Genomic DNA, 15,745 nt, shown 5'->3' on the forward strand with positions numbered 1-15,745 from the left:
ACAACATACTGTTGATAAAGGTGCCTGTTCCAAGGCTGGATTTTTAATTATTAGCGTTGTTACAAATGTCAATGGGATTTTGAATGAGGTTTTCTTACTTCTGGAGCAGAACCCTGAAGTTCCAGTTTCACTTCGACTCTCTATGTGACCATACCTTTAGGATGAGGGTAACTGGTTTTAGCTTGCTGAAAGTGGACATCACTTCATCTACATTAGGCCAGTAAAAATTATGCCACCACACAACAATATAGGCCAAGAAATTATATAATCATCATCATCATCAACAGGCTTTAAGAGTCTTATCAGACAGTTTTCCTTAATTCATCTTCACTCTGTCCTGAGACAGACAAAAAAAAGCACCACCAAATAGGTCTTAACCTGATACAAGCTTATGTCATGAGGGCAATACCCTAAAAATAAAAAAAAATTTAAAAGTTTGGTCATACTACTATGTTGGTACAACAATTTAGTTGTGGCTTCTCTATTCAAGAGGCAAAATATTAGTACCTTCAAGGATCATTGTGTGGTCATGCTAATAGAGCAGCTGAATCTAGAAAAACACTCTTTGGGAGTGGAGTCACTGTTCACTTTTAGCAAGGAACTTTTTTACTCCTGAGTTGGCTCTTTGGAGCATTCTTGCATGTAATTCTTAAACGTTTAATGAATACGACCCGTATTCTAAACGCAGGGACATCAAAACGCACCAATTAGTTTTAGTCTCTGAGGCTAGACAGTTTCAATTTAGGAGGAGGCGTAGGTTCAGACAGACCTACTAGGCCTTCGAAACACCTTGGTGGGTGCATCAAACTGTTACCCACAAGTAAAAAGCCCCACTTAACACTCATTACTCTTTCAGCCATTCCTTTAGCTGAATTCTAGTCTTAAGGTTGTCAATGTCCTGGACGTGATGGTCTCCAGTCAGCATCTCCTGGTCCGCGCCACAGTTCATACTGGACTTAATATTAAAAGTTCTGATACACTGTTGAGTCCAGTCACTTGTAAGCGCTCCAAAACACACACCACATCATGTAAACAAAGCCATGTGTGTTTTTGTGACGACCGTCCACTTCATCAGTTCAACCAGCTTTTCTATTCTCATCCAGCAGTCTGACTGGCAGCACTCAATCAGATGTTTATGTCCTGGACATCTGTGGGTGTAGTTGAGAGGTCCTGCCCCTCACCAATGTCCTTAGTTTCCTTGGTAACTGAGTGTTGCTGTTGTTGTGCCTGTCTGAGACTGGTTTCCAGCAGCGACTCGATTTGTTCCTGACACGCCCTGAGACAGTCCTGAAGAGTGAGAATTCAGGTTAGTTTGAAAGTCAGAGATCTGCATGAGCACTGCATGGTACGGCACGGCTCGACAACTCAACTCGCTTGGAACTGACCATTTCAGACCACTGATTGGTCAGAGAGAATCATCAGTAGAATTGTCACTTGTGCAACAGGGACATCCTGCACAAACCCGCCATCAATAGCGACTGCTATTTTTTTTATTCACTCGACCCAGATTTTTTTTTAAAAATGGCAATCCACAAAACCATGCCGTGGTCACTTGACGAAGTGCAGACGTTACTCTGTTTGGTTGCTGATGAAAGGATCCAGCAAGAGACCCTGTGCTTGTGACGCGTTGAAGATGATGTCACAGCAGTTTCATGTGGCGGAGCTATGACGATCAGCTAAGAATCCCGCCTACATTGCAGTGGAAAACGAAAATGAGAAAATTACCTGGTACCAAAAGCGTGTTGAGTCGAGCCGAGCCGTAACATGCAGTGGAAATGAGGCTTTAGTACAGTGAGTGTGTGTACTAATCATGTCATGGACAGATGTACCAACCGGGTCACTCCTGATGGTTTGTGCCAGCCGCTCTGTCAGTTTCTGAGACATCATGGCATTGCCCACCATTCTCATCTGTAAGCCCTCCACTGCTGCCACCATGCTGCCTGCTGCGACCATGGACGGAGGGCTGGCTATGAATTTAACATCTGCAGAGCATCATAATGGAACCAAATGTTAATGTGGTACCATTTAAACAGATGTATTGATGACAATAAAAAAAAACAAAAAAACATTCAGATTTCAAACTTTCAAACCATAGTCGCAGATGTTTTATTAAGCGAGGATTTAGATTTTTTATCACCATGGAAACTATTTAAATTTTTGTCACAGCAATCACGAGATAAACAGCAGAAACACGGGATTAATGTTATACAGTAATCTACCAGGAATGTGCACATGCATGTACAGTACTTGACTGGCCAACGCAGCACCATGCCGTTGAGTCGCAGCAAAAGTTTAGCCTGGTTCAACTTTTCTGCTGGGCGACCCTGCGTTGTTTTGAGATATAGATGTGCGATACACAGTATTTCCACTTATGACTTGAAGAAAAAATTGTACTACTATTTGTCTCACTACTATTTGTCTATTGATGATGTCGTGTTGATTGACCCATGCATACCTGTGGCACACAGCGCCACAAAGGTCTGAGCGTGCTTCCTCAGTATGGGCCCGTTCTCTCTCCTGACAGGCAGCTGAGACAGGAAGTGGTCAATGAAGTCGAGAGGGGTTACTGAGGCCAAGTCCCACTTCAGCTTGTTCAAAACCAGCAGCTCCATTTGCTGTGAGTGAATGAGGACAGAGAGGGGGACAAAAGGACAGGTTCAAGTGTGATCCAAACGGACAGATGCAGGGATTAACAAAGATAGTGGTGGATGTTTTTTGTCTATTTGTGGGGTCATCAAAACCATTAGGAGTCCTCCTCTGGGGACCTTGAATGTCCACAGTGAACTTCATGACAATGCAGCCATTTTTTCCAATCACAGCCTGAAGTGTCAGTCAAGGAAATTTTAACCTTGTGGTGGGACTACAGGAAAAGGTGAGGAGGAGGAGTCTCTAAGGAACATAAAATCCATAGAAATCTGGGCAGTAGCTGCTGCGATATCTTGATCTGAACAAAAGTGTAGAGACAGGCCGACATGTAGACCTGATGACATACTTAGGCAAAATGTTTCATACTTCTGACGATTATAGTGTCCCCACTAAGACAAAGTGTTTTAATGCAATGGTCACTACTGAATGACCTACCAGCAGCTGAGTAAGTGCAATAGAGTTATCTGTGTAGATGCAGAGTTTCTCGGCAGTGAGTGGGATTGTCTCCTTCAGTTTGGATGCCAGGAACATACAGGCAGCTCCTAATAACTGCAGATGGTTCTTCTTGGTGGGTTCTACTGACAGGAAGCGGTCCATGTAGCTCATAGCCAGGGGGAAAACCTCCTCCTCACACTTCTGCTCCTCACACACCTGCACAGACAAACCAGACAACAATCCTGCCATTAAATACTGTTTCCTCGTCAATGTCATTATAAAATTCACTGTTACGACTATCAGTTACATTAGTGTCACAGAGGGCCCTGACCTCATGTTACCTTACCCTATAAAAATGATGCTAATACCTATATTACCTGATGCTAATATAGAGTTTAAATTTGGAGAAAAGAGAGCACTAGTGTCAGTTTAGGCAGATAGTTCCGGTAAACATTACCGGCAGCTTCACTCACGTGAGGATTTGTTACTTTTCTCGGTTTTATATCATTAACTGAAAACCTCTAAACAGAAATCAGGTAAGGCGAAAAACTTAAAAGTTACACTCCTGCAGTAAGTGTCCCAGTAAGTGTATGATATAAAGTAGAAGAAATGTTAATTGTAGGTCTATGGAAAGGACATGGAGCATTAAATGAGGTCAATCTTGAGAACCCTTTAAGTTCCTCGCGAGCCCCCAACACAAAGGCAGCGCGTGGTCTGCACAGACTGGCAGCATTTTCCTAAACTATTTCAAAATATTCTTAAATATGGTATGCATTCTGTGTGGATTTGAAATTTCTTTCTAGCCCGTTAAGTTAAACAGGCATGTGAGCGCATGGAAATAATTTAAGTAGGCTAAAGAAGGCGTCGATAAGCGTTTGTTGAAAGCCATGAGTACTTTTTAACTCGATAAACTGCTTAAAATGACCATTTTCCACATGGCATCGTCATTTTTGCCTTCTTAACAGGCTACACGTAGTTACAAAATATACATTATGGACAAGTATCATGCCCATGGTGAACCTACATTTGATAGCAAATCCACTATGTTACTCCATTGACAACAGAATTCCAAACTCCATCGAAAAACACCACTGAAAATCTAAAAATACCGCTTGTTTATCGGCAAGACTGCATTACACGCGACTTGTCTAGGCACTACAGAGTCCTGAGGACTAGAACTTCAATACGGCTTCCACTTAGTTCACCTTTGAAAGAAATTGCATTCACCTTTTATTCGTCTCTGTCCCCTTCCACAAAATCAAACGTGCTAGTGAGCAGTCGGAATCTATTCCTAAAGTTGTGATTTGACAGTCGATTTACATTTATCGTAGCTTGTATGCCGAATTCGCCAGCGACTCTCAATTAGCCTACTCACAAAAAGACAAGGCATTCTTGTACCAAGCAACTTTGCAGATAAGCAGAGGAACTTTGAAATAGCTACCAGTTTTGTGAACGTGATTCTCTTTGTACAACACGTAACGTTATGTATTGGCTTTAACTCACCTCCAACATCCAGGTAGCCACTATCCTCCTCATGTACGGAGCTATTTCTCTCTGGACGCATTTGAAATAATTGGGAGCAGGGAGGTACTTGTCTTCTGCCCGCAAGAGAGCGTGCAGGACCCGGTCAGTCAATAGGTTGGAGTCCCGGTAGGCCCTCCGGATAGCAGGCCTGTCCTCCTCACAGCACAACTGAGGTTCCATTGACTTTACTCTGCCCCTAGCACTTTGTCTGTTTCAGCTTTGTCCTTCTTGTCTTGTCCTTGGTGATAACTTACACCTTAAAACAAGCTTCGACTTAACTAACAAAAACTAATTTTCAGCCGCAACACATCTTGTATACAAAATCGTCTTCCAACTTTTTTGACTTGTGGGAGAATATCACCTCTAGTTACTGATTAGAAAAAAGTTAGGAATTATGTTAAGGGAAATGTAGTAAATGATGATTCCCCGTTTGTCTCCCGTTATTATAGTGGATTAGTTTATTCCTTTTCCGTCGGATTATGAGTTATTTTCTTTTGTTGCACAAAACAGAATTACAGGACAAACCGGAGTAGCAGCGCTCTTCCCACCGGCAGACACAGGACAGTTTACCATCAACACCTTGCTGTTGCGCCGGTTTATTACTGGACCGCGTCAAGTCAGTCAGCATAAAACGATAACACGTCCGGCCAAAGATTTCAAAATAAAAGAGCACAACGTTTCCATCTTTTCAGCAATCGCTGAAGATCACATCAGTGCACTATATTTAAAGGGACGATTCACCCACATTAGTTTACAAAAATAGGCTAACTACCTTCCCACTCACCTCTAGTGATAGAGGTGATAGAGTAAATAGGATTTCTTTTCTGTGGCACAAATCATTGAGAAATTACACTGAAAATCTTGGTCCAGGTTTTGGGCTATTTCATCAGAATCCGAATCAGAGTCAGAAATACTTTATTGATCCCCGAGGTGAAACACTTTAATAGATAAGATTCATACTGGTGACTTTTGTTTACTAGATGTATGTTGTATGTTGTTTTCACTCACCTAAGTATAATTAAGTAGTATCATACCTCTGAATATATGGTAGATTCTGATGAATATGACATGAATGAATGAAAAATGTTGCTTATTGTTATTGTACCTATTGCTAATCAAACTAGCACATTTCCTACTCCTACTTTAAAGTAGAAAGTGATATACTTCCGGAATTAGAGCTAGGCTTGGCTAACTTTATTCTGAACACAAACACACGCACACATATGCTCACGTACACGCGTGCACACACACACACACACACACACACACACAGAGAGAGAGAGACTACCAAAATACCACAAAATAAACATGAAAGCTCCAAATGAAAAAGTATTCTTTAATTCCTTTAAAAAAATACCAAGCAGCCTTAACATTCTGAGATCAAGAGGGAGGGTATTACACAGTTTAGGGAAAAGCAGCCTTTTCATAATGGAAAACTTTGGGGAATGAACTCAATGTTCTGGCTGGAACATAAAACTATTGTAGTTATTTTGAGAATCTTTGATTGATACTTTGATGAATAAGGTTCTAGGTTATTTTTGGCTTTATAAACAAGTAAGACTTTGGCAACTCCCAGAAGTAGCATTAAAAATTCACCACAACTGACAGCAGTTCACACACAGTTTTAAAAGATGCTATAATTATACATATTATACATATATTTTCTGTAGGGACTTTAATCTGTTAGTCCAGACTGCAGAACACAGAGTGCAATTTCTCTCTTTCTATATACAATCGTACAAGGCTGCGACTTGATGGTAGAGCGGGTCGTCCACCAATCGAAAGGTCGGTGGTTCGATTATATCATTGGCACTTATAGGTTTACGTAAGCCTCTAGCCATGTGCAACAGCACAAACATTCACATATGTATATACACAGTGGTAGTGGCCACTACTTGCCTCTGTGTAGAATGCTTGCATGCTGATGGTGTGGAGGCTGACAGGTCTTGATTTCACTAGCTGAACCAGAGAGCCTGTGAGTAGTAGGGCTACGTTTCTGTAAGGCCTCAATTCAAAAAAGACCATTTGGTTTGGCATGTGTTGTGCCTGTATTTTTCTTATACAAAGTTCAAATACTCCAGATATTTCACACATATTGAATCCAATGTCCAAACGCAGTCAGAATCAGATCAGAATCAGAAAAACTTTATTGATCCCCGAAGGGAAACTCTTTGTTACAGCAGCTCGCCTTTACGTCAGTGCACACAGGAGAAAGTACTAGCAAAAAAATATAATACAATACACTATAAAAACAGGTCAGAAAATAAATTAAGTACCAGGTGGGTATAAGTATAAAATAAGATAAAATAAGTGTGAAGTACCAGGTGGGTTTACCGGTTGATGATGATAATACAGTATAATAATACAATGTAATAATATAAGTAATAAGTAGTGGTGCATGTACTGTCGAGTTAAGTGTAGCTTATTGAGATTATTAAGATATTGCACAGCAGTAATGGAGGTATGAATAATATCAATATCAATAAATAGGATAAACTAAAATAGGAAAACTAAATATTGCATGGGAGTAGTACACAGAATATTGCACAATTATTCAAGTATTGCAGAGATGTTAATGATCAATGTCCAGTTTAGTGACTTCGGGTCATACAGACTGACACTTAGAGGGAGGAGTTAAAGAGTCTGATGGCCACAGGCAGGAATGACTTCCTGTGGCGCTCTGTGGTGCATTGTGGGGGGATGAGTCTTCCACTGAAGGTGCTCCTTTGCTTGACCAGTATATGAAGACATATTGGCTTCTTATTTTGATGACACTGTGCTATGAATATCACTCTGTCTGACTAACCTAAGGTTGTCTGTGGCATAGTGACACTATCTGTCATTTAAATAAACATGGAGCAATATAAATATAACTTTTTTTGTATGTATGGTGCATATCAGTAATGTAGATAATAAAGTCCACTGATATGAACTATGTCCAGGCTTATACTGAACTGTTATTTTACTTATGGTAATATACTAAACTTTAAATGTTTTACACATAATGTTTGAATATGACTAAAGCCCTGTTCTATATCCTACATGCTCCCATGTACTGTAGTGAACACGCCTAAATGTTTTGCAGTATATTTTTCTTGATTTGATTTCCTGGAAAAGCTGATCAGCTCAGAGCTCATAATAAGATGAAAGAATGAAACTTGAAACCTTTGCTCTGTGTGGGTTTCCTCTGGGCGGTCTGGTTTCCACCCACAGTCCAAACACTGTGAAAATAGTCCCATACACATGCACTATTTCCTCCTATTTGAGTAATGTTTGCTAAAAACTACAGTGGCCAGCTGTTTGAAGAAATTACTGAGCCATTTAAAAAAAATGAAACAATGTTTGTGAAGGAGTGAGGACCCACTTGTTCTGGAATTGTTTTTCCCCATTCTGTCTTCCCATTTAAAATTTTTCTTTAAAGAGTATCCTTGATGTTACTTAACATAGAAACACAGGACTCTCCCGGATAATGTTAAGATCCAATAAGTTACTGTGTCATCCTAAGTTTACATTTTTTCTAATGAGTTTCTGAGAAGTCATGTTTTGTCCATCATTTTGGCATGGGGGACAGGTCTAAATACCACAATGAGTCTTGACCGCCATAGCCATGGAGACTAAAGAAGAAGCCAGTCAGAGACGCAAATCAAAGCCGTAGTGAATTCAAAATGCTTCATCAATGAATGTGTGAACAAAAGACGCTGCCATAGTTGCTGAATTCATCCAAAATTGGCCCGGAATTTGTTTTAAGCTTCAGATTGTTTTATCAGTTTTCTCAACAGCATAGGTGGATGAGGTATTCAGATCTTTTACTTGAGTAAAAGTAGCAATACCACAATGTAAGAATACTTTTACAAGTAAAAGTCCTGCATTCACAGTTCTACACAGTTCTGAGTAAAAGTATTTCCAGCAAAATGTACTTAAAATATAAAAGTAAAAGGGCTCATTATGCAAAATGGCTTCTCTCAGATCCCAAAACTTGATTAGATAAAAATGTATTGTTATCTTGTGTGTTTTGTTGCAAAACAAGTTACTGCTTTATCATTCTTAGTACATGGTGACCTCACGTAAATCCCAGCAAACATAGCTTTTCAAATCCAACCTGAGTAGGTCTAAGTGGCCACATAACTCAAAACACCTGTGTGAGTGTGCAGGGCCTTAAATATATAATTAAATCAATTCACACGCACCATCAGGCACAGGACGAGGATGAAAACAAAGACACAAACGTGTTGCTGAAGGAGATGGAGCTACTACAAGTAAAGATGGATAACACTGAAAGACAGTTCAACACTAAAGTGTAGAGCATGCATGGGTCCCTGGAAAAAACTATGAAGGCTGAGCTCCAGAAGTCAGTGCAGAAGAAAGAAGGGAAACTATTGACCTGGAAATCGGTATCACATTTGCTTGAAGAAAAAATACAGACAACCAGCCCCAAACTCTTATGAATTTGATTCTGATGTGTCAGTCATTGTGATGGGCCTGCCATTTGATGGCGGTGAGGACTTGAATGAAAAAATGAGAGAGCTACTGGAGATTGGTCTGGAATGTGATCCTGTACCAGAAATCGTTGGAGTGCTCAGAATGCAAACAAGAGGACCCAGCCCAGGAGAGGTGAACGCCACCTCCGGTACGGTGGAGAATAAGGTGGCTGCGCTTAGGTCTAAACAAAAGTCACAGTAACAACTGGTTCCCCCTGCCGCTAGCGCCACATGTCACAGAATTTAAAGCTTGGAGATTGAATGTTGCTAAAATGCATCTTCTGAGTCATGGTTAACTTCTCCCCTGAAGTCTTTATGTCCACAGGCTTGTACCTTTGAGTTTTTATCATCCATGCCAATCCAGGCCATAGAGGTCATTGTCTACGGGGAAAATGAATGGGACATATACTTCTGGAACCATCAATTCCTCCTACTTAAGAACTATAACTAACTTATAGGAACCAATGGTACTTAGGGCTGAGTGCCAAAAACAGGGTAAGGGAGTCAGCATTGAGAGATGGACTAACACATCGTTGGTTATGGTCTTCTTTTGGGATTTGTTGACAATACCAAAAATCTAGAACATCACAAGCCTTATCTCTTACACACTGGGTAAATTAGGCAATTAACCACTCAACCTTTCCAAGATGGACAATTCCTCGCACCCAATGTCTGCTGGGATATGCTCCAGTGACCCATGATCCTAACATGGGTAGAAAAGGATAGAAAATTCACTTTTTACTAAGAACTGATCTACTCATCATGGCTCTGCAGTGTGCAGTGCACTCCTTAAGTTTTACTGTAACATCACTCTAAAATCTCTCACTCCTTGTCTCAGAGAGATCTATAGTCTGTAGACCACAAATGAATTGAATTCAAGGTGTAGATAAAGATAAATTCATTTCAATTCCATTGGGCTTTATTGGCATGGGAAACAGATGTTAACATTGCCAAAGCATGTGTGAAATAAAAACATAACCAGAAAAAATGTGCTATTAGAATATATAACAATAAGTAAGATAATATAGTAATTATAATAATAAAACATTGACTTGCGGTTAAAAATACAAATACAATTAAGTGAGAACTACATAAATATTGCAACGTTTTAGGTTAGGTAGGTCATTCACTGTCCCTCAGGTTGTGGCACGTTGATACATATTGGGCAGCAAGATGCCCTGTCTGCTTGTCCTCAGAGTATTTTTAATTTTGAGAGGTCATTAAGTTCTTTGAAATCTGAGATTACAGAGTTGAACTTGTTAAAGTAAATGTTCCTTATTTCATTGAATGTTGTACATTGTAGGAGGAAGTGCATCTCTGTCTCAACCTCACCTGTCGAATTTGGTTTCCTCTGATTGGTGTTTGGGAAGCAGTGTTGTTGTGAGGCAGTTAGTCTCAGCACCAACTGATATAGGGGACTCTTTTCTGGGCTCAGCTCTTGGGTTTGGAGGGCTTTGGAATGGAGGGTGTCTAGGGGGCTGGATTTAAGGTGATTACAAAATTTGAGCACTCTCTTTTGAATGTTAATTATCAGTGGGTATCTGGCTATTTCTGCTCTACATGCATTTATTGGTGTTTTTCTGTGTACTTGTAAAATGTATCTGCAGAATTCTGCCAAATTTTAATTGGAATTTGGAAATTATACAATGTTCTCATAATTGCATTTAGAGCTCTTTGAGCTTTTTCTTTTAGTGCATTCACTGCCATGTTGAAACTCCCTGATGCTTTTATGGTTATACCAAGGTAAGTATAGATCTGATGAGATCTGTGAAGCCATGTTTCTTGCTCTGTCTGTGTGTGTGACCTTTACCCTCAGCTTCTCAGGGTGGCCGGGTCCAGGGTCATACTCTGGACACTGCATACAATAGCAGTCTATAGATTCTTTTGATTCATCGTGATTGATCCCTCTTACAATAGAGACTGATCGGTGATCAGCTTCGCTAACCTTCTGCTATGTCGTCCGTTGCTGTTGCTGGGTGGGCTTTGGCCAGCAGAGCTTCAGACCGGGTATCAGTGAAAACATTAGAATGATTCAAATAGTGTTCTCTATAGGCAATATGCATCCAGCAGTACATTTTAGTCACTTGCATAGTGTGACTGCACATTTGCTGATGTGATTTTAAATCTAATTGCCTAATGGTTGTATCAAAATTATGTAACATATTTTGTATGTTACATAATCTTATCTGTGCCTCTGATCCAACAAATCTGAATGTTCTGTATGACATTCCACCTATTGTCCAAATAAACATACATTCACAGCTTTACAAAGATGCTGACTGAGATCAGAGCAGGTGGAGAATGAAAGAGACAGAGGCAAAGAGTGTGTGAACCTAGTAATAATGCTGAAGATGAATGTGGTGGCAGCTATAGAGAGCACACAGAGGTCTCCATGCTGAGGAATCTAACCTTACCATCTTTCACTGGAGATAAATGAAAAGAAATGGACCTGACAGAATGACTTCACAGAGACAGAAAGGGAAAGTAATGGTCGAAAATAACAGGCAGTTACTTTGCCACTGGTGCTGGGTCTTTTGAATTGAAGCTGTCAGGTAACATATCTTTTTTGCAGATAACCATTGTCATCAAATTTACACAATTTACATGCAAAAAAAAAGACAAATATTCATTGTTCCTACTATAAGCTTCTAAAAGTTAATTTATTTAATGGGACACTAAAAGTCTACTCAGCAAAGTGACCAACCACATCTATGTAGTGTCTGGAAACCTGGATATAATACATAAAATGAGAAATGCATTTATAGTTATTATTTCTGATAAAATGAAGATGAAGTGACTGGCATAAAGAACATAACGTTTCATGGCAGATTTACATCATATTTATTTGGTGGGGTCAGCAAGGAACCTCCATGGCAGAGGCAGACATCACTGACCGGCAGATGTCTAATGTTTAACAAAAGGCAGTTATTGCTGGGTTTTATGTTTCCTTTTAAAAGAATTGTTTGCATAAGCATATCAAAACAGATTACAGCAAGAAAAAACAAGAGCTACTGGAAAATTGAAACATAATACGAATGGAGACTGTCTTTGTGGTTCGATTCCTGTGTCCTACCGTGAGTCAACATGGGTTTTTGCTGATTTTGACGACAATCTTTCCATAATCTTAACCACGTGGTTATTATTATCGCCATGACCACTACGATCCCCCAACCTTCAAAAATAAGTCATTTTAACCAAAACCATGCTCTTTCCCTAATCCTAACCAAGTGTTTTTTTGTCCTTACCAAACCTTAATAATAGTGTTGTCACATCATAAAATAGATTTTTCAAAAGTGATTTGTAACGATCTTGGAAGGCACACAAAAATGATGTCCTGTTGATCAAAGTATCAGATAAGCAATATGCTGATATATGTTGTTCTAACAAATGTAACAAATGACATTTTGTTTAATTTGGAGGACTTGTTGTGCAACTGATAATTGCAACATACAGTATCAACACAAAGATTCTGTAGAAAGAACAAAACACAGAAGTCCTGATATAATCAGAGCAGGTAGTAGCATCAACAGCATGTGTTCATAGAATTAGCTGCTAATGAAGTAGAAGTGGTACACAACAGACAGCGTCCCACACACCCTATAATGTGTGTGTGTGTGTGTGTGTGTGTGTGTGTGTGTGTGTGTGTGTGTGTGTGTGTGTGTGTGTGTGTGTGTGTGTGTGAGGGAAGGAAGGACGCTTTCAGTGGTTCTCAAGGGCGTCAGCGCCTTTCAAGTCCTTGAATGGCCTGGTATCACGGCTATCAAGTCTGGACACCAGGACAGAGAACGGACCAGGGCTTCTTCCCAAAGAATCTGCCCTTCATCCCCCACCACCAGACCCCAACTCCTTTCCTAACGGGGGGGTTGGTACTGGTCTGTGTTTCCACTCGGGGGGTTTAAAACTGAACAATTTACTGCAGCACATTAGGGAACAATTGATAGCACTAACATTTAAAACAAGGGTGCTTTCACAAGTGTTTTGTGAATTCATGTGAAATCAGAGGCATTGCTATAAAAATGTGTGTTGTAAAACACAAAATATACACTTTTTGCTAAATCTAGAAGTGTAAGTCAAAGGCCGCTGGACCTGTCTCCGATTCCTCTGAACTGAGAAGGCCTTTTCAGTGAGAGGCGAAACATCCTTAAGAATAAAAAGCAAGTCCAGCTGCCTTAGACTTAGCACTTCTAGATGTAACTTGACCTGTATGGCTGTGTCTTCACTGACTTCATACTAAATCATTATCTACCACAATTAACTTTTTCATCTTTACTTGTACAAAATACAGTGCATTCCAGGGCACACCCCAACAATGCTTAAATAATATGTTCTGTTAAAAAGTTATTTTGTTAGCAGTTAGCAAGTACATAGCTTATTATTCACTGTCTCCACTTTGGATACGTTTAGGCTCCATTCAGCTGTAGACTTTGTTACATTAACTGATTGTATCTTGTTAGCAAGCTTCTTATTGAGATGTTGTATGCAGTCACTGCACCCAACTGGCCGATAAAGTGCTAACTCCAGCGCTAACTGTGCCTAAAACCATTATATTTAATTTTTAATTTCTACAAAACAAGATACTATACAAAGTTGAACTCAAACAGGAGTTTGTGGGAGATGTATTTATCTTTTGATGGAGCTAACCTAGCAGTTTGCCCTTTCTCCCAGTCTTTCTCAATTTCACTTTCTTTTAGTTTTTAAGCTAGGCTTTTTAAGCTTAAGCAAAATCTTGGGACTGTTGTGTAAGTCCACTGTTACCTTTTTGCCATCAAGAACTTCACCAACCTCACCACCAAATTTTCATTGTTCATTTCATTTTCATTGCTACCACACATAACTGAAAACCAAAGGGCACTTGTTAGCGTGTTCTTAGCTGCAGCAACTGCTTTACCAAAGAAATGCTGACAATATGGCAGACAAGGGATACAGTTTATTTATTTTTTTCATATAAGGTGAGAAGTGCCTGGTAGAAAACAAGTATGTAAAATTTCAAATTATTTAAGCATGCCTTTAACACACCACAAAATTTTTACTAGTATGTTACTGACCCTGAACCTAAATCAGTATCATCACTGTTTTAAATGGTACAATGTGAATTTTGCCAAGAAGAAAGAGTTGAAAGAAGAGAAAGAGATGGTTTCCCCATAAAAGCTTTCTAAACCGAGGCTACAAACACAATAGACCATGATGAAAAGATGGATAGAGTAACTGTCCTGTTAAGTGATCCGAAAAGACAGGGTAGGGAGGGGGTGGAGTAGACAGCGGTGTATGTGTCTGTGTGTGTGACACAGCACACTGAGAGGCCAAGGGTGCTAACAAGAGGAAAACCCCAAGACAATACACTCCTCAATGGGTGCATCTCACTCTGTCTCTACCCCCCAAAAGACATACAGAAGTAGAGTTTAGATACCAGAGTGGACTGGTTGGAAGAACACACGAGTCCAGCAGTCTAGGTACCAATAAAATAGTGACTTACTCCTGATCTGTTGCAGTCAGTGTGGTCTGCTCCAAATATATTGTGATTCAGTTTCATTGATTAAGTAAAAAATCAACACTACACTACTTTTTGTGGGATGAAATGGTTGTCTGAAGTGATTCTACAGATTTTACAGGTGTACCTAATAAAGTGGCCACTAATACAATCCAAAACAACAGCTCAGCCATAAATTCTGCCTTTACAAATATACTAATTTTGACACTGTCAGAGAGGTATTAATGTAACCATATGTTTATTATTGAGGTTATAGTTGGCTTAGGTGTTGAACTGGAGTGCATTATATTGAGAGGTGTTTCTAATGTTTTGCTCACCCCATTTACAAACATGAGGGGGAATAATATTAGAAACACATTTATAATGCAGTCCAGTACAACACCACCACGACCTCAGTAACAAATAGTTACAATAGTTTGAACAAAAACTGGCCTGTTGTACTGGATTGCAATTGATTGTATAGGTGTAACTAATAAAGTGGCCAGGGAGTGTAATGTCTTTATGTGGGGTAAAGGTCTCAGTATGCTTGAAACAAACAAGGTTGTACTACGTGTTGTCTGGCTACAACTACAGGCAAAAGTATTTATACCTGTTCTGAATGACCACACGCAAAAAGCCTGCCCTCATAGAGAGGGGAGAGATGTAATGAATCATACAAACGAGTATTTTGGACAGTCCCTCCTCGACGACATTCATGGTGTTGGACTCTGTTGTTCACATAAAAAGTGATGGTAGTACTTGAGTGAAGAATGAAAAAGAAAGCTTGAGAGAGAATGAAGTGCTGCCTCCTTTCACACTCCTGGCCAATCGCTGCCTGAAGTGGGCATTCTTGTGGGATTGTCTTTTCAGAAAGTTACAAAAATTGTTGGATGCAGCCCCCCTTATCCCAAATCGGGAATTGAACGCTGTTGGAAGATTCGAAGCAAGCACCTCGTGTAAATGCAGACTAAGCCCCTTAGTTCAAACACAGAGCTTACGTTGTACTGGCATTAGCCAATTGGCTACTGTTGCTAGATTCATTCAGCGCGGCCATCATAACTTGACACTTCTCATTATTACGGTGCGTTCACATATACAGATTCAAAGAGGCAGGCAGTCTGTAGTCTCTCGCGCCTGAACCTTGCATGTTTTCACTAAGCATGCAATTCCAACAAGTCTTTCAAATGAAACCACA

At 39.9% G+C, this 15,745-nt stretch overlaps 1 protein-coding gene across 1 annotated transcript; it reads right to left on the bottom strand.

Annotated features, from left to right (window-relative positions):
• Nucleotides 1–15: 15 nt before the first annotated feature.
• Nucleotides 16–5,188, bottom strand: LOC122875207 (G1/S-specific cyclin-D1-like). The gene is made up of 5 exons (XM_044194093.1): nucleotides 4,585–5,188; nucleotides 3,082–3,297; nucleotides 2,456–2,615; nucleotides 1,834–1,982; nucleotides 16–1,287 (listed from the first exon to the last, which is right to left on the bottom strand). Exons 1-5 carry the CDS (start codon nucleotides 4,783–4,785, stop codon nucleotides 1,126–1,128), a joined length of 888 nt encoding a protein of 295 aa, XP_044050028.1. The 5' UTR covers nucleotides 4,786–5,188; the 3' UTR covers nucleotides 16–1,125.
• Nucleotides 5,189–15,745: the final 10,557 nt, after the last annotated feature.

Source organism: Siniperca chuatsi, linkage group LG4 (genome assembly GCF_020085105.1).
Source record: "Siniperca chuatsi isolate FFG_IHB_CAS linkage group LG4, ASM2008510v1, whole genome shotgun sequence".
NCBI classification, from domain to species: Eukaryota; Metazoa; Chordata; class Actinopteri; order Centrarchiformes; family Sinipercidae; genus Siniperca; species Siniperca chuatsi.

Coding starts and splice junctions, on each gene's coding strand:
- LOC122875207 (XM_044194093.1), bottom strand. CDS start 4,785: ATGGAACCTCAGTTGTGCTGTGAGGAGGACAGGCCTGCTATCCGGAGG. Junction 2,616..3,081: donor TTGCACTTACTCAGCTGCTG/GTAGGTCATTCA, acceptor ATTCACTCACAG/CAAATGGAGCTGCTGGTTTT. Junction 1,288..1,833: donor AAACCATCAGGAGTGACCCG/GTTGGTACATCT, acceptor CTCACTCTTCAG/GACTGTCTCAGGGCGTGTCA.